At 42.9% G+C, this 19,566-nt stretch overlaps 1 protein-coding gene across 1 annotated transcript in view; it reads right to left on the bottom strand.

Moving 5' to 3' along the window:
• BCAR3 (breast cancer anti-estrogen resistance 3) overlaps nucleotides 1-19,566 on the bottom strand; it is an 86,559-nt gene that overhangs the window by 63,538 nt on the left and 3,455 nt on the right. The window contains exon 2 of the mRNA XM_015413334.1: nucleotides 2,489-2,528. Within this exon, the coding sequence (XP_015268820.1) occupies nucleotides 2,489-2,528 (40 nt within the window). The remainder of the gene's footprint in view (nucleotides 1-2,488; nucleotides 2,529-19,566) is intronic.

The raw sequence follows: 19,566 nt of genomic DNA, 5'->3' as shown, positions 1-19,566 counted from the left end.
TGTGCCAACACATCTTTTGCAACTCAGCTCTCCTGAGAACCAACCATGCTGAAACTCTCTTAGTTACACATGGGTAGGTTGTAACTGTTTGATTTACTACCATATATTTGTCCTACTAGATCCAAGTCTGAGCACCTCTGACCTAGAGCCCTTGGGCAAATGAATAATCTACCCTGGCATCTGTAAGGACCATCAATTACACAGATGAGCCTATCTCAAGCCCTGAGGCCTCACTGAGACATCCCCTGTTCAGGACTCTGCCACAGGAAATTCTACAGAACATTTTGGAACATCAGGTGCAATCATCTCTCCACTCATCCCATCATCATCATCGACACATACACACACATCGTAATTTTATTTTCAATGCCACACACACAGTTCTAGAAAGTGTCTTGCTGACTGCCAGTAGAGTTTGCCCAAGTAAGCATCTGTAAGACTGAAACTTAACAGCATGATTACTTAGAAGCACTGCTGACTGCAGTACAACTCCCTCCCAAGTAAGCATGCCCAGGGCTGAAAGTTCAGGGTTAATGCTGTGGCTTCCTGCTTATCACAGTCATTTCCTTCTAGGACACACATATGTCAAAGATTATCGGGAATGAAGAGGTGAGATTGCTAATGGAAAACCTGGAGGGTGCATTAACTCTATGAACTTAAGAAAAACAAGCAGACTTTGTGCCTCAATACCAACTGCACAAGTGGAAAATGAAAACAGAAAAGGAAGAAGCAACACACCTGGTTGCTTAATGAATCCCAGCACCCTGGGCAACTTCACAAGGCTATTATTTGACCAAGTATGGATAACAATATTTATGGCAACATAGCCTTTCCTTCAGGAAGCAATGGCAATAAAACGATGCCGATTTTTAACCACATGCTCAAGTCCCTGTTTTTCAACACAGGTTAACATTTAACTACACCACCTCAGAAACACCTGAGAGTGATTCAGTAACAGGCTGGCCTACACTGAAAAACCAGGCCTTGGACATATTGAGAAACCAAACAGCCTATTAGTGCCTTTTGAGCAGTGTAAATTGTGCCAGAAATTTTCTTGATTAATAAAACTGAAACAAGAATTAGGTGACCAACAGTGCAGTCTAAAACTGAGCTACATTTTTCAAAGTCCACCAACTCCCTCCCAAGTAAGCATGCCCAGGGCTGAAAGTTCAGGGTTAATGCTGTGGCTTCCTGCTTATCACAGTCATTTCCTTCTAGGACACACATATGTCAAAGATTATCGGGAATGAAGAGGTGAGATTGCTAATGGAAAACCTGGAGGGTGCATTAACTCTATGAACTTAAGAAAAACAAGCAGACTTTGTGCCTCAATACCAACTGCACAAGTGGAAAATGAAAACAGAAAAGGAAGAAGCAACACACCTGGTTGCTTAATGAATCCCAGCACCCTGGGCAACTTCACAAGGCTATTATTTGACCAAGTATGGATAACAATATTTATGGCAACATAGCCTTTCCTTCAGGAAGCAATGGCAATAAAATGGTGCCGATTTTTAACCACATGCTCAAGTCCCTGTTTTTCAACACAGGTTAACATTTAACTACACCACCTCAGAAACACCTGAGAGTGATTCAGTGACAGGCTGGCCTACACTGAAAAACCAGGCCTTGGACACACTGAGAAACCAAACAGCCTATTAGTGTCTTTTGAGCAGTGTAAATTGTACCGGAAATTTTCTTGATTAATAAAACTAAAACAAGTATTAGGTGACCAACAGTGCAGTCTAAAAACTGAGCTACATTTTTCAAAGTCCACTGAAGTTAACAGGCTTAGAAGGCATAACTCTGCTTAGGATAAGCTTTCAAAAAAACATTGAATAAAAACAAAATAACTAAAATCAGCTGAGATGTTCCTGTGATTACTTGTATAACAAAATCTTTCAGGTACTTTCAAATGTGCAGAATCCAGTTACTGGATGCTACGCAGTCGTAAGACAGTGGTGTTGCCTGGCACTTTACAAATGCACTTTCCATACAGCAAGGACCTCACAACTGTGCCTTACCATGCCCACTGGTTTTCCTATTTGATTTGCTCTGATGCTTCCCTCTCTTACATAGATCAATACATGAGGGTTTGGACACAAAGCGTCCTGATGACAGAAGTTCCATTTACAGGGTATGTGGCAAAGCTGCACACTAAAGATCAAACTGCAAATCTGTTTTGTTCATTTTTGGTACGATAGCCTGAATGATGCAATATGAGCAGAAGAAGGTAATGAAGGGGGGGAGCCTTAGTGACAATGATGATTAATTACCGAAGTCACAAGCCGACACTATCCTCTGCTTCTTTGATTCAAGCAATCTAATATTCTATTCACCCCCCTCCCTTAAAAGTCAGACCACAGAAATACTGGGGTATAAAGAACCACAAATGAAGAAAAGATGTATCACTGGAATTACAAGCATTTACAAATAAAATAAAGGGTTGTTTTTAAAAGAGGAATGGAAATAAAGTGATCTTTCATACCTTTACATACTCCATAGCTGGGTCCACAGCAGTCTGCTTTCTGCAATGGAAAGACACGGCAATGAGTTTGATGATTTCTTACTGCAAAAATCAGATGCAGAACAAAATCAATGTACTGGATCTAATGGCATAGGTAATGCAACAGACCATCACAGAAAAGCTAGAATAACTGCAGAAAGGGGGTGTAATGGAAAAAAACAGGATTTTAATTTCGGTTATCTGCCACAATTTGCACAAAATATCACAAATATGTCCAAATTGTTGGATTTATTCTAAAACTGAGGTAGGACTGATTCACAAAACATCCTTTAAGGCTTATCTTCTATTAATGCTTACTTTTTAACATCAATCTACCTTGGACGCAGCAGTTGTTAAGCATAGCAGCCACTTGAGCACCACATCATGATCCTGAGTTACTATATCACAGCAAACAGTCAAAAAAAGTTCAAGGTAGTACATTTAATCAGGAAAAGTGATACAACACCTCATGCATATCCCCAAAACCCCTCTAGGAAGGCAGCATCACTGTTTCACACACAATTAGTCTTCAACATCACCTAGGCCCAGGAGTTCTACGCCCAGAGTGATTATTGTTATGGACCTACGTACATCACATGTACAAATTCCTTCACTTATAAAAGGGGGCGACTGTCCTACATGGACAATAGCTTGTATGCAGCCATGCATGTACAAAGGCAAACAGAGTTTTCCTGTGCTCCTCTGGGCTCTTGCAGCCTCTGATTCCTAGGGTTACAGAACCTACCTGAAGCAAGAGCTGTGTAGGTCAGGAGGCTGAAGTGAGGAGGGACAAGCAGATGCAGCCACCCTCTATCTTCAGCTGAGCTGCATTTGGAAGAGCGAAGAGGAGCCATTTCACCTTCCTTCTCCTCCTCACTACAGCGTCCCCACAACCCACACAGCTATCCCATGTCCTTTCTGGGAGTTCAAGAAGGGATGCAGAACAGAGAGGAATGCGGGGGGGGGACGGGGGACTCTGCACTGCATACATGGATGATTGGATACAGGCCAATATTATTACAGGTTTTATGAGGATAAAAAACATAACTACAAAAAATTATTGCTATCGCCCCCCCCCCCAATTCTTTAAAGTATTCAGCAACACATAAACCACCCAGCGGTTCGAAAGCTTCAGCGAGTAGATAAAATGGGTACCACTCCTTAGAGAGGGTGGGCACACTAACCCCCCCGGTGGGAGGAGGTGTTAGCCGGCGAAATGGAATGCCCAGCTCGTAAGCTCGGAAGCCTGGAAAGATGTCCTCGGCATCAAGAAGCCTGCGATGGGCCGATCCGGCCAGGCGGTGGCAGTGCAGCACTGCGACTTGAAGCAGTCCTGGAAAAAGCTGACGTCATCAAGCCAAGCTGAGTGAATGCTGTCTGGAAGACGTCTAAGCCTGCAGCTGAACAAAATCCCTGTTGGCTGCAAACGTGTGCGACTTAAAAGATTTATATGTTGTCCTCCTTTACCCCTATGAATCATTGTTAGTCCCGTGTGAATATGTGTAACTGTAAATCGCTCAGAGCCAGCAGCTCTGCAGGACTGAGCGATTAATAAATCGAAAGATATTATTATTGTTATTATTATAGTCTATCCCTTGACCCAAATGAAATATGAAAAGGTACACACCCAGTTTGCAGTGAATGGGCCTGTACTTCCAATGTAAGTACATACTGAAAATAAGTTCAGAATCACAGTAATTGAAGTCCTTGTCATGGATTTATGAACCGCAGACAGAAAACTCTGGCAAGCTGTTTATAACGCATGAAGTAGGTTAGACACTACATGATTCGAAAGCCACTTATGAATGCTATAGCCCTGAACTGGACAGCCCAGGCTAGCCTGATCTTGTTAGACCTCAGAAGCTAAGCAGGGTCAGCCCTGGCTAGTAAATGGATGGGAGACCTCCAAGGAATACCAGGGCTGCAATGCAGAGGCAGGCCATGGCAAACCACCTCTGAACATCCCTTGCCTTGAAAATCCTATGGGGTCACTATACGTCAGCTGTGACTTGACGGCACTTTCCACCACATGAATGCTATAGCCTTTCCCCTACTTACCTTGAAGTGCTGTGAGCTCCACTGAAAAAAAGATACAATGAGAGGGGGACTGAACCCACTTTTGACAACCAATAGCCCAATCTAATATTTACATTTTTAAAAAACATATATTTATACCCAATGTGCTACAACACCTGACAGAATGATACAGGTGACCTAACAACCCCAGCGTTATTTGGCTGTCTGTATGGACGCACAGAGTATCAAAACTATCTGGGAGCATTATGATCCAGACTGGCTGCATATATCATCCACTTGAGCAATAAGGAGCAATATTATTACACACTTGCTACCACTGCAACTTGCGTTTTCAGGATTCTAGCAAGAGGCCGTGACATTAGGCTGAAATCCTTCTAATACCTCTCTGCCTTGTATGGCAGTTTTTAAGATAAGCACACAAAATGATTAACGGCCTACAAAAATGCACACATGGCTAGCCAATCCTGAGCACTCTTGCGTGGTAGTTTCAGTGCAGGATTGGGGAGGCTGCAGCCCAGAAGGGCAAACGTGTTAAGTAACCAGAAGTGCACAGCTGAAACTCAAAGGGCCTTGTAAATCTCTGACAGGCTTTTACTGATCTGGTACATTTGTAGCCTGCCCTCCCATCCCTTCTCCAAGGAGGTCAGGGCGGCATACATGGTTCTCCCCGCTCCATTTTATCATGGAAACCACCAAGTGAGATAGATTAGGCCCAGAGAGAGAGAGAGAGAGAGAGTGTGTGTGTGTGTGGCTGGCTCAAGGTTACCCAGGACATTTCTTGGCAAGCAAAACTATGAACCCAGGTCTCCACAGTCTTAGTCCAACACTCTAACCACTATAGCACATAAACAGCCACTGAGAGAAAGGACAGCAAATCCTTTTATCAGTCATTTTCTTCAACCCCAATTGAAGCCGAAGGATTTCCATTACTAGCCGTCCAGCTATATATTTAAAAGTAATGAAAAGGCAATTTTCAAAGCACATCTAATTGAAACAAATGCATCAGTAGAGTCTAACCATTAACAGCAAGTGGAAGCATCTTTCATTTTCAAAGTGGTAATTTAATCTTGCATAGTGGATTCAATATCACGGTGCCTCTTGAAAGATCTATTGTAACTGGAAGACAATCACATTGTATGTTACCTTGATGTAATTATTTGCTTTTGAAACCATAAATAAGTTGCAGCCTTGTTCTACAATGAAAAAAATACCTTCGCGATGCGATACAGTATATGGATTAAAATTGTTGAAATCAGTAAGCAAATCAGAAGAGCAGCTCTTTGTAAGGTCTCCCTGCAAGGTCCCTATTTTCAAGGTCAGGATTTCTACAATGTTGTTAGCACTAACTGTAGTTTGCAGCTGGAACCCTGTTTAAGATCCAACAAATACACCATGGTTAGTGCAAACATTATCTAAGCATTATACTTGCACCAAACCAGGACAAAGAACTATGTGTATGGTAAACGCTGAAAACCATGTCATAAATGAAGTTAGAACTAGAGTCTGGAAGACAAATGATCTACGAAGCTACAGACCAAAGTCAACAAAAGGAGCATTTTATACAGTCATAGCTACGGAACAATGGTGTTGCTAAGAGCTATAAAGAATATATACCAGTCAAACAGTTCAGCAGTTATACTCTATGGTGTAGTTTTAAGACAATAGTAACAAACATACAAACACAGCCAGTGTTATCCCTTGTCCTGTACAGGGCTATAAATGAGGGCACTTTAGGGTGCATCTTCTCCCATATTAGGTCAGCAGAGGAGTTTCTGCTCTGTCTGCCTTCCGGTTGGATCATGAAATCCGCAAACATGCGTAACAAGACCTTTTTGGCTGTGGCATCCGTTTTTTGAAATTGCGTCTTCTTGTGCTGCATCTTTTGCAAATCAGTGTACATTTTTCTGAATTCTCACAGTGGAAGTCTTTAATTAGGCTTAATGAGACTTTGGGGAGAGGAGAAGAGGGAGGGAACACTGTCCATAGCAGCAAACAATGTTTGGCTATGACATCAGATCTATGCCTTAGCATCCTCCCCCAGACGATTTTTGGCTACAAGCCTGCTCCTGTATTTGGTTGTTCCCAGCCGATGCCTTCTGAGTTACAGTCCCCTTGCTTTATTTCTCTGCAAGTGTATACAAGACTAAAGAGGGGGGAAAACACAACGTATCACTGATGTTATGTCTCCCACTACCACCTGTAATCACTCATGTTTACCCGAGCCACCAGGAATATACCAACAGGATTACAACTGTGGTCAAACACAGCTGCCCATAAAACCTTTATCATGAATCACAGCTGAAAGCCTCTTTCACTGCCATAATAAGCTCCGTCTTTCAACAGGCATTATAAAACTCCTAGTTAAAAGAAGTTTAGCTTTCTGCTGATTCGTCTGGCTGTTTGCTCAAAGGTGCACATTAGGATTGAGGGATGCTCTCCCTACTTGTGTATGGAATTAACTAAATCATGGGTTCACGTGGGGACTTTCCACTGTGTGTTTGGCTTCCCAGTGATCAGATAAGCCTTATTTCCATGTCAACAAAAGAGCATTTGATGTACAAGAGTGGCTCATTAGCATTGGAAAGGAAAAGCTGTCGAGTCCTTCAGACGATAAGAGAACAAAAAGCAGTTTCCCATTTGAGGAATAGCATTAACTTCTGACCTGTTTGCGTGACATCACAGACATTCAATACACACAGCAAGAAAAACAAGTTGACAGTTAATGTTGAGGCTTGCCTTTACTAGGTTAATCTTCTAGATGAATCAGAACTTCTTCTCCATCTTGGCATTTCTGACAGAAAAACCCAACTGAGTTTCAAATGCTGCTTTTCTTTCTAATTAAAGGGTTTGGTTCTGGTGTCAGGCAGGCAATTTTGGTAATCTTAGTCTTGTATGCTGTGATAGGTGTCAAAGGAATCATGTTCGTAATTTTTTAACAAGATAATAAAAATGGAATAGGTGTTAAAGTTGTGATGTACCCTATAAGCTGTAACAACCAAGAGGTTTCCACTAGGCAGTCAACTGAGAGGCAGTCCAGTCCCAGGGAAGGACGCTGAAATCCCATCATTCCAATTGGGCAGATCTAAGCACGGGACTTCAAAAGTACTTTGGTTTGGCATTTTAACTCATTTTTATCTCACCCTACCTCCATGGAACTCAAGTTCACGTACCTGGCCTCTCCCCCTCTATTTCACCATCCCAACACCCCCCACTCCCGGTGAGGTAAGTTAGGCTGAGAGAACAATGGGCTCCACAATATCTATAGCAGAGTAGGGATTTGAACCAGGTCCTCTTACACAGTCCAACACCCTAATCACTATGTGGCTCACTCAGAAGGCAAGGTACAGGCCGAGAGCCCTTTGGCTCCTGTCCTTTAGCTCTCACCTCTGGTTACACCAGGCCAGCGTATCTGAAAGGGAGGAAGAACAAAAATTTCAACCCAGATCTCATTCAGCAACCATAAAGATGTTCACAAACATGGACGGCATCAGGGTTTGGTGTGGTCAGGCACCTGCAAGACCCGTTCTCATCAGACAGCTGTAGCTGGCTGGATCTCACATCTCCTGCTTTGATCTTTTTTGGCTCACCACCTGCTCATTCATTCACCCCTTCTTTCCTCCTAAGAACTGTAGGCAGCACACATCACACAGCAGTGAAAATCTTGGGCTAAAACAGGGGGAACAAATGCCAGCATCAAAACGTCATTCAGATCCCTTCTGTCTTTATTCCCCCTCCAGAATGACTGGCAAGAAGGCATCTCCTTGGGGGAAGTTATATAGCCTGGAGAAGGCAGATCTACATATAAGATTAGTACCCTTATTCTGCAAGTACCTCTTCTTTCTTACAATATTAAATCAGTTACAGTCAGTGCTGCCCTAAGAAGAGCTATATCCTTCTAAGCCCACTGAGTTCAGTAGAGTTAGAAGGGTATAATTTTGCTTAGGACTGCATTGTAAAACACTATTAAGGTTGAGCCCCAAATCCTGCACCCATGAAGAGGAACATATGGAGTGGCTTGTGGTGGGGGAGGGCAGTATAACTTTTCTTTCTTTCTTCAGCCTCTGAAAACAGCAACTCAGGGATGTGTCATTAAAATCCACTAGAAGCTCTATGGTTGCCAACCCTCAGGAGACTGGCTGGGTGCACGACTTGCCTAATGGTGTCCCATGACATCACTTCCAGCTGTGTAGCCATAGAGTTCTGGGTGAATCCTAGACCATCCCATGACATGGTGACATCACCTCCAGTTACACAGCTAGAAGTGATGTCACAGCATCTGGAATGGGCCTACCAGAGGGTGCAGACAGCATCTTCACTTGCTGCATTTATGAAGGCATGTAAAACTGTTCTGTTCCATAGGAAACTGGGTGGAGCATAAGCTGTTTTGGCCACGTTTTCAACTGTGTCACTGGCTTTCAACAGTGTGTTGGTTTTAACCTGTTGCTGGATGATGCCCTTGTGTTAGGCGGAGAGAACAATGGGCTCCAGAAAACAGCTTTTGCTGTTTTGTTAGCTCCAATGCCTCTGAGGAGATAGGGTATTAATGATTTCAAGTTTTAATTTTAAATTTAATTTTAAATGTTAGGGTTAATTCAGTAAATAGGCAAGCCTATTCTTCTTCAGGCCCCCTGCATGCCTCTAGATGCCAAGACGTCTGAAGGCAGGATGTGGAAGTGTCTCAGTTAAGTCTAAAATGGCTTCAGCCAAACTCAGCATATTTGAAAAGAAGAGCAATAAGACACTGAGGCAGCTGGCAGGGAATTGCTGCCAGTACTGGTATGCTATAGAGTCTCTCTGCACTTAGTTCTGAGTTCACAGCAATGAACAAAGGAAGGAACAAACATACTTATAGTTGTACAACTGGCTGTTGAAAGTATTGATTTGTCCAGTTTTAGGATTTTCAATTAAACAGTCACACCTGTAACTATCTAAACATTAGGAATTTACAGCATTATTATATTTAGAAATAAGTATTCATTGCTTGCAGTGAAGGACAATTTCAGACACACACTGGCTGCAATCAAGGAAGGTTGCCCCTTTTATAGTTCTACTGATGGCAGGAACTAGGTCTTCTTTGTAATACTCCATACTGCACTCACAGGAAACTATTTGCAGGGGGAGGGGAATTACACACTTTTATCGTTGAATACAGAGGTGCAATCTCGACTGCCCGAAAGCCAAAATGGATATTATGCTTGCTAGCTGAATCCAAGAGGGGATTTGAATCTGGTTATCCCTCATCCTAGTTGGAACTGTTAACTGCTACATCAAGCTGATATTTCCAATCCCAATTTTACTGTACTACATACTTTTGTAAAAAATAAATAAAAATGCAGCTATCTGCTTGGATTGCTATCTTTGGAACTCACTGGCATGAAAGCAGAAGGAAAAAGAAAGTTTACTTGACAGAATGCAAGATTTGTGTTGTTGTTTGTATGAGACAAATGGGACAAAGACTCTGCTCCTTTTGGCACAGGTAGTAATCCTATACTGGAGGGAAATTGATGGGAGTGAAGGACATTAGCACGGTTGATCAAGAGAAAAGGTATGAAATAGTTGCAGAAACCTGTACAACCTGCACTGAGGCCTTGGGAAAAGGACAAAATTATAAATGTACGTAAACTAATAAAAACTCTTGTTAGTCCCATTCCATGCACGGCAACATCGCTGTCTCCATCAGAAAAGAGATGTTGCAAGATGATTTATTTTCTAGCCCTACCTGCTCCCTCCCTACATATAAAGCTGCCGTGTCATCCTCAACAAGATATTCAAGTCCAGAAGAGATAAGGCAGAAAAACGTCTCTCTTTCCAAGGGAGAGGTCTGCCTAATGCAGTTGTTCCTGTTGCCCCACCCCTTATTCATTAACCATCCCATTTAGCATCTCTCTTTCCCAACAGTGGACATGCTCCCTGGAAGAAAGACCAATTCCTACTCAAGAGGAACATAATTATGGGTGCCCACATTTTGACTTGTCTTACTTAGCCAAGTCACTACTTAGGAGCACCACAAACCCTCCCTGTCCCTTCATGAAGTCTTGTGATATTCACATATAGCTCTACGGAGGGAAGAGTGCTCCCCTGCATGTATGCCTCTGCAAAAAGCCCACTGTCCCTTCTACGGAGGGAAGAGTGCTCACCTGCATGTATGCCTCTGCAAAAAGCCCAAGTATGCCTTCCTGCTCCTATCCACAAAAGCTTGGCGGGAAGGGAGAAAACTACCCTACTTTCCCCCTCCCAGTAGCTCTGTGGACCAAAAGAGGGGCATTTTCTTTTCCTCATTCTGGTCTTTTGCAGGAGGCACCAAGAACATCTTTCCTCCACAGAGACAGAAGAGGTGGAAAGGGTCCCTGTGTCTTCCTTCCTGCAAAAGCACAGTGCCCACGTTCCCCACGGAATGAAGGAGGAGCTTTCCCCATATGCCCCATATGCTGGAAGGGAGCGGATGCCCTCACCGGAGGCAAGGAATGCTGAACATAATACGTTATTACATCTTACAAACAAAAGCTGCTAGGCCATCCATGCATGCCAGTATAAAGCACCTGTGGCACATCTAACAACCTGAAAAAATGCCTCATCCCCACGTACAAAAACATCCAATCTCACTTGGCTGGAGGCAATTCTTGCACCACAAGAGTGTGGCTCTTTGTTAGTTTCTGACTTCAAAACTTTGATTAAAATGGTGCAGAACAAGCCACAGCTATGTGGGCTGTGGCACGGGGTTTGCGTGTACAGTTGCCAACCTCCAGGCCGGGCCTGGAATTCTCCCAGAATTACAACTGATCTCCAGACTACAGGAATCAGTTCCACCAGAAAGAATGGCAGCTTCAGAAGGTAAACTCTATTGCATCACATTCTTGCTGAGTTCCCTCCCCAAACTCCACCCCCAAATTCCCAGGAATATTCCAACCTGGAGGTGGCAGCCTTGTTTGCAAGATCCTAGTTTTAGGCCCATCTAATCTGTGAAAACCTGAAAAGACAGCAGGAGGGACTCCTCTTAGCTCAGAGTGCTCAGCAAGGAGCTACACAACAGTACTGTCATCCAGTGATGGCCTCAGACAACTAGTTACAGTCCTACTGCCAATCTGGGCCAAAATGTACACCTTGGAAACAGGGCACCTTATTGACCAGACAAGCTTTAATACAGATGAGAGGAGAAGGAGTCTCTTCACATTTAGAGGAATTGGGGCGGGGGGACTAATTTGGGTTGCCTGCAATATGAAGTCTACTTAGGCCTCTGGACCTTGTCTCTGACAACTCTTCCTGCCTTATCGTGCCTTGGGAGAAGAGGAAAATAAGACCTGCAACATCTCTACCTCAAATGACTCGAATATCTTTAGGACTCGGATACAATGATTTCTTGAAAGAAAAGTCTGTCCCATTTAAGAGTAGCCTTGTCTGCACATGCAGCAGAATGAGGTGGCAGAACAGCCTGGGTTGTACTCCTTTGGACTGCAGGCAAGTGAACACATTTTTCAAAATTTCCTGTAAATACTGGGGCTGTTCTGGGTCAGGAAAATGAAGGGAGGAGACTGAAACATCTTCTCCCCCTATGCAGTGATCCATAAGGCAAACTAGGAAATGGGGGAGGGAACCAGATACTACATGCTATAACGAGTAAGGAGTAGTCTAACCCTTCATCATAGGAAGCTGCAGGTGGATGCCTATGCTGGGTGGGGAAGCAGACGACCGTGAGTAATACTGGTGGCTGATGAAATGTACTTTGGTAGGTAAGATGTGGAAGGAAGGCATTCTGGCTTCTAAAAATATCTCAACCAGGGTGGTGGCAGGCAGACATGGGAGGGGAGAATGGGCATGTGCGGGATGAAGCACTACTTACCCCTGGGATTTACTCTCCCTTTCTGTCTTCACGTAACCTTAAGCACTACTTCTTACCCCTGGGAATTACTCTCCCTTTCTGTCTTCACGTAACCCCAGCAATCACATCCTACGGAACACAAACCCTCTGAACTGATGTGCTCTTCTTCCTTTACATTGGAAGTTATCTACAGTATCCTCAAAAGGAACCTCTATTAGGATTTTGCAATATATACATTTATTTAAATGACTGGAAGCCAGGCAATGAACTTGAAAGTCCTTAACTGATTGACAGCTCAAGGCTGGGCTGACATCCACAGGCTGGGCAGACGTCCCCCAGAACAGTTTAGACAAGGGGTCAAGATTCTCTCTTCTGGTCTTGCACAGAGCTCTTTTTAAACCCTACAGTTTTCTTTCACCTTCATTATTTTAAGCCTTTGAACAACAAGGACTGCTTAAATATAAATTAGACTGAAGACTTTTCATGATTAGAAGGTTCCCAGATGTGTTTTGGGGGGGGGGTGGGGGGGGGGGGGACAACACACACAAAAGCAGACTTCAGAACATTTAAAGGATGAAGATATGTGTGTAAAAGGCTGTTGCGTGTGTGGATTTCGGAGCCAATCCAACAGCTAAATTAAGCAGGTGCAGCCAATCATCTGATCTCCAATCTCCTGATCAGGATGGGAGAGTGAAGTAGGAGTAAGAGGCTGGATTCAGTCTCCTGTTACACACACACACACCAGACTGATGACTGGCACGCAGGGCTCCCAAGTACTTAGGCGACGCTCTAGCAATGGGGCTGGAAACTCGATGGTACCATCGAGTTTCCAGCCCCATTACCAGAGCGTCTCCCAGCTACATGCCTAGGTCACGTCTGGGCGACGGAATAGGGCAGCGCCTGTGTTACAAGCAAGAATCTTCTGGCAGGGAAGCCTGTGTCCTCCGCCGGTTCGTAGGTAGGTACTTGGCAACCCTACTGGCACGAATGATCTGGCTAAGACTACACATGCCCACCTCCAGAGGCCGTACATATAAAAGTGTGGGATCAGAACTACTGTGATCCATACAAGAGCAAATACCTGTCTGGCATATAAAGTTATGAGATGTTTCTCCATGTTCTTTATGGCCAAGTTCTCCCTGGCATGCAAAGACTTAAAAGGCATCATACTTAGAGGAGTCATAGCAAAGCCTAAGCCTAAATTAAGGACCTGTGCCAAACAGGACCTGTGCAAAGACTTAAAACCAACCCCTGTGAATGAACAGCCATAACACTTTCCAGAACAAAATCTCAGACAGACACACATAACCACATTCTGGCAACCACATTTCTTCTCTTTTTGAATTCCTTTATTTAAGTAGCTGATATGGCATGATGATGTGACCAAGCAGCACAAGATAAGAAAGGAATTTTTAAATAAAAAAATGAAATATAAATCAATATGCCAGTTGCCCACAAAGCATTGTGCATTCCAGGGCTCCACTTGCATTTTTGTTCTCCTCCCTCCGTCCCCTTTTCAATGTTCTTGTAATTCTTTTTAACCTGTGTTATGTTTTTAGGGTCAACACTGTTATCTCTAAGATAGGAAAGATAAAAATGCAAAGCCTCCATTGTCTAGCATTAGAAAAATTAAGTTCATACCAATGGCATTGCTGGACTACAGCAAAATAAGGGTTACCAACAGTCCTGGAGAAAAGTCTCCTGTCCTTTAGCACTTCTACTATGTAGATATGAACAGCTGAGGCTTTAAATGATCATGGAGATAAACAATATCACCTGGTAAATAACATCCATTAAGCCCCAAACCTGCTGGCAACCATACCCTGAAATAGTCTTATTCAGACTCCTCTGGCAGGCTTCTAGAGTAAGTAGATTGCTTCACTTAAAAGGACTGCAATCTTTTTTATATAGCTCATATTTTTCATTTTCATTTTCTCTCTCTCTCTCTCTCTCTCTCTCTCTATATATATATATATATATATATACACACACACACACATATACACACACATATATACACACACACACCATGATTTAAGATGGAACAATAAAGATGATCCATTAAATGCCTACATTTTCTGATGGCACATGGTATTAATAGTGTGGAGATGTGCAGACAGTATTGAAGTTCTGACAGGAATGGAATAGGACCTTTTTAAAAACAAACAAACAAAATCATAGAAGACTATGCTTGGAGGGTTCAAAGAGTAATTGCCTGTCCTTTCTTAGGGATGCCAATCTCCCTCTAACTCCAACTTTAGAAATACCAGAAGGAAAAAGTCTGACAAAACCACCATTCAGCTTGCCCATCTGTTGTAGAAAGATGAGTCATAAAAGTAGACTCAAGACAGAACACAGTAAGACTACTCAAGATAGGCCACTATTTTCCACACTTCTGATAGCCACAACACACTTTTCTGCAACTTAACACTGAAGGTACACACATGCTAAAAGGTTTACTAGTAGAATGACTGAGAAGAGTTTCAAAGCCACCACAGTGCTTCAAGAATTTCTGTCAAGCCTCCCAAGTAGAAGACAGCAGGCACCAACTCCTGCAAGGATTAAGTAGCCCTGGGTAGATCGTTTTGACTGTGATTGAATTATCAATCAGTTCAATCACAACCAAAACAGAGACATGGTAGAATTACCCTAGTGTTTTGGAGGAGCAGTAAAGTATGCAGAGATGTAGCAGACAGCCTCATCTGTGGCCAAGTACTTGATTGGATTTATTCAATTTCTATCCTGCCCTCCCAGCTTTCAGAGCTCGATTCAAGCCCAGCAGCACCGTAAGACCAACACGATTTCCAGGGTATCATCAGATACCTGATGAAGGGAACTTTGACTCTTGAAAGCCCACACCCTGGAAATCTTTTTGGACTTTAAGGTGCTGCTGGGCTTGAATCAAGCTCCTCTCCTGCAGACGAACACAGCCACTCAACCTGAAATTGTGTGCTTTCAGAAGCCTTTAGCTACATTTAGTTCTCCCCGGTATACAGGTTGGGAAATACTATACACCAGTCTAAACAAACCACATTCTTGCCCTGGAAAAGGCAGAAATGTTTATCCGACCTTCACAACTGTTTTACCAGGACTGTGTACAGAACAACATTACCTAACCAAATGAAAAATGACCACTTGTAGTGATGATAAATTAAGCTTAACTTGCAATGTTTTTCATTTCCTGGGAACAGGTTGGTGGATTACTTACACAACACACAAATTCCGAGAACTGCTTACGTGAAGGAAGACCTGGGAGAAAGTTACAGAGCATTTTTCTTCTGATACTATCTCAGATTATTTGCATGACTTGACAGGACGACTTTATAAACCAGCTCAAACCAACCCGTGCCCCTCTGATAAGACTTCCCTCCAACAAAGATCTCTCTCTCTGTGTGGGAGGGGTATACTTTACACATACATAAAATCCCAGCTCCTCCAATTAGGGACTCTCAGGTAGCAGATGATCTCCAAAATATTAATCCAGATATACTGCTAGAAATGTAGGGCATCATCCAGCTACACACAAACCAGTTGATAGAAACGTAGGACATCATCCAGCTACACACAAACCAGTTGAAGGAGGAGTAGGGAGAACAGCATTAGAAAGGAAGCCTGTGCTTGTTTACAGACTGAGAACAGCAAGTGACTGGGGTTTCTCAGAGTCATCCACTGTGAGGGACAGTCCTAGATCTGGGAAGCTGAAAGAAGCCCCTCACTGCTTCTCACAGAGAGAAAACTCCAGTCCTTCTGAGGCAAAGATCAGAAAAAGAGGATATTTGGCCTCCTTCCAGTGGCTTTAAGCCTCTGTTCTCCCCCTGGAATGTTTCATTCCAGTATCTAAAGAGTTTTGTCCTCACTCTCTAAAGCTCAGACCCAATTTACAAAATTTTAATCTGGTCTTTGGATTCTCTTCATATGGTGAAGAATCACACACATACTACTTTTCACAAAAGTTAACATCGCACATGAGGGTTCCACACATAGGGCTGTGTATGTTTAGGCAGTATGTGGGATTACCCTAGAAAAAGGCAGATGGAAGAGATTGCATAAAATCGGATGACACAATCAAGCACAGATCCCTGCCATAGCTTTTGTGTATGGTGCAGTGTGGTGGGATTCAGGCCCAGGCATCCAGCAGCACCAACAATCAGGTAAAGATACAAACTATGTATTAGTTACTCTCAACTCTTAATTAAAAAATAGAAGGGAATAAAGCTTCCAGTTGCCTTATAATCCCTCATAATGCCTGCCAGCTAGTGAATAGCATCTTACCACGAGGGCACGAAATTGTATTTAACTCTGAAGTCAGACCTTCTTTCCAGCAAACCAAGTTTGGGACCCAAAATGTAGAAAAATCCTTCACAATAAACTACTCCTACTAACATGCTTTGTCAAAGCTGGTAACTTCATTTCTACTTTTAGTTTTAATGGTAAAAGACCCCGACTTGGATAGCTCAGGGGCAAGTCTGATCTCATCAAATCTAGGAAGCTAAGCAGGCTGACCCCGGCAAGTACTTGGAAGGGTGACCTCCAAGGAAAACCAGGGCCGGGATGCAGAGGCATTTAATATCAAAGCCACCTCTCTGAAATGTCCTAGCCCCACTAGGGGTCACCAGAAGTCACCAGGACTTCCGGGCTTGCAAGCACGCACACATTACCCCTCCCCCCAAAAAAGGTAAAAGGTACAAAGTGAAAAGCCATGAAATGAATGGTTTTGTAACCAAATCACATAAATATTTATAATTGTTCTCTGTTACCAGATTTCAGATACAGGCTGCGGAAGCACAATAGTAGCACAAAATTCTGTTTTGCATTACACTGCAACAGTGAATACCAAACATTTAGTAAATGTCAGCAGTCCCATAAAAATTTAATGAAGATCCAAAACTGAGTAATGTAATTCTACACTTTGTGACAGACACTTTTCAAATACTGTTGATTACATTTGGGTGAATGACATTCACCTGGCCACCTCTTGGTTTTCAGACAGTCACAAAATTTGTTTTGAGATTGTCTGTGCACAGCGTAATCTGAATTTCTAGTGTTATGACTTCCCATTCTTCCAGCCTTTTTCTGTCTAAGCCAAATCATCAAAGATTATGTGTACCTCATTCATAACAATTTTTTTTTTTACTTTAGTAAGACGGTGTTAATTTACCGTACTGCACTTGTTTAAAAATACTGTCACAAATTCACACAACTATTGTCCCAGAAGGGTCTTCAGAAGTCATCCAGTTCCCACACTCCCCCTTTCTATTCTGCCGAAACCGCATTAGTCATCTGTATTCTATTTATCTGCATAGAAAACAGGATTAACATAAAACCACCCTCAGAGGTGATTATATACAGCTTCTTTTTGAAGGTCTCCAGAGCTGAGGATTCCACAACCTCCCTTGGTGATTTAACAGCAGCTGGACAGTGGTAAACAATGCCGCCAAGAAACCATCACGTACCACCGCCCTGCATTTAAACACTGCAGCCAGTGTAACCAAAGCTGTTTTTCGAAAGTTATAGTTCAATGCCAAACAGGACTGTGGTGTTTAAAAACTTACATACTCCAAAGCAACAAATCAATACATTTTAAAATGAAGAATGGGAACTGGAGCACAAAAAAACAGTGACTGCTTTAAGGTAAACTCAGTTCATAGAGCAAATGAGCGGATTATTATTATTCTTTTTAAAGGAAACTGGGAAAAATAGCAAGCACAACCATCATTCACTTATCACACAAAATTTGCTGTATTCCATAGTGCTCCCTCCTTGCGTTACAGTAATATTTACAACAGCTTCCCAGTGAGGCACTCCTGCATCTGGGTGATATCATCTGGGCGGGTGGGGAAAAGTGTCACATGATTCTACCCATCCCTTCCTCCAAGGAGCTCAAGTGGTTCCCACCCGGATAGGCAATGAATGGCAGAAGGTCAGTGAGAAAGGATTTGAACCCATATCTCCCTGATTCTAGTCTAACACACTAACCACTGCACCATATTGTGTTCATGACAGAATTCCCAAAACCACCATCAAATCCCTCAATCACTCAAGGGATGTCAAGGGAATATAGCCAAACATCTTCCCCATCACTTTTAGTTGTGAATCTATTTTCTAATTGTGCTGTTACTCATTTTGTGCCAAATTTGTAAGCCAGCCATGATATGCAAGGTGCTACTCAAATCACTTTAAACCCCAGTGAACTCCAGGCATTTAAACCCTGCACAGGTCACAACTCTTCACACAGCCACAAGTCTCAAGCCTGTAAAATCCAAGCTGCTGCCCAGGAGCAGCTGTTCCAACCAGTTGTGGCAGCACCTGCTGCTGCTGCTACACACCAGGTGTGCCACACATACTTCCAGGCCCACATATGCCCAGAGTTTGCTGGAGATTCAGTTATCTATCCTTGCTTGTGCAGAGAAGAGGGAGATCATATGGGCTCAGTTTAATGACTGTACAGCTTGCTTCCAAGATTCTACATAAAGATAAACCTAATGAAAATGGTATATCACAAGCAGATACAACTTATTTAGGGTACATTCACTGTACGTCTTATTTTTAGTCTAATAGGTAGCCTCCTTACACCACACCAAAAGGAGAGACCACTAGAATCTGTAATAGCACAGGGCTTCAAATGTGTCAAATGAAATTGATTTTTTTTTTTAAACAAAGGCACAAACTAGAGCCCAAAACAGACAAAGATGCATTTTATGTGCCAGATACTTGTTGCTTCTGTTTGGGTGGTGAAAGGCGGCCACATCTGTTAGTCTATAAAAAGGCCCAAAAGAGAAAAGAGAAAAGCATTTCCTTTCACTGATCATAAAGCACAAGAAAGAGCAACTGGGCAACATGCATGGACCACAATTGACATTGCCATAACTCCCGCTGAAAAGGATAAGACTCAGATATAATCAGGGGTCTTTTTGTAGAAAAAGAGCTGCCGGAGCTCATTAGCATAACTCATTAGCATATGCCACACCCCCTGACATCACCGGAAGTGTGTCATAAGGCCACACCCCCTGACATCACCGGAAGTGTGTCATAAGGCCACACCCACCACTCAGATCTTGGAAACTAAACTGGGTCAGTAGTTGGATGGGAGACCACCAAGGAAGATTTTGCAGAGGAAGGCAATGATAAACCTTCTTTGCTTAATCACTTGCCTTGAAAACCCTATGGGGTTACTGTAAATCAGCTGTGACTTGATACCACTTTACAC

Source organism: Gekko japonicus, unplaced genomic scaffold (assembly GCF_001447785.1).
Source record: "Gekko japonicus isolate JY-2015 unplaced genomic scaffold, Gekko_japonicus_V1.1 scaffold70, whole genome shotgun sequence".
NCBI lineage: Eukaryota > Metazoa > Chordata > Lepidosauria > Squamata > Gekkonidae > Gekko > Gekko japonicus.
Note: the sequence above shows the minus strand (reverse complement) of the source record. Positions and strands in the feature narration are given on the sequence as shown.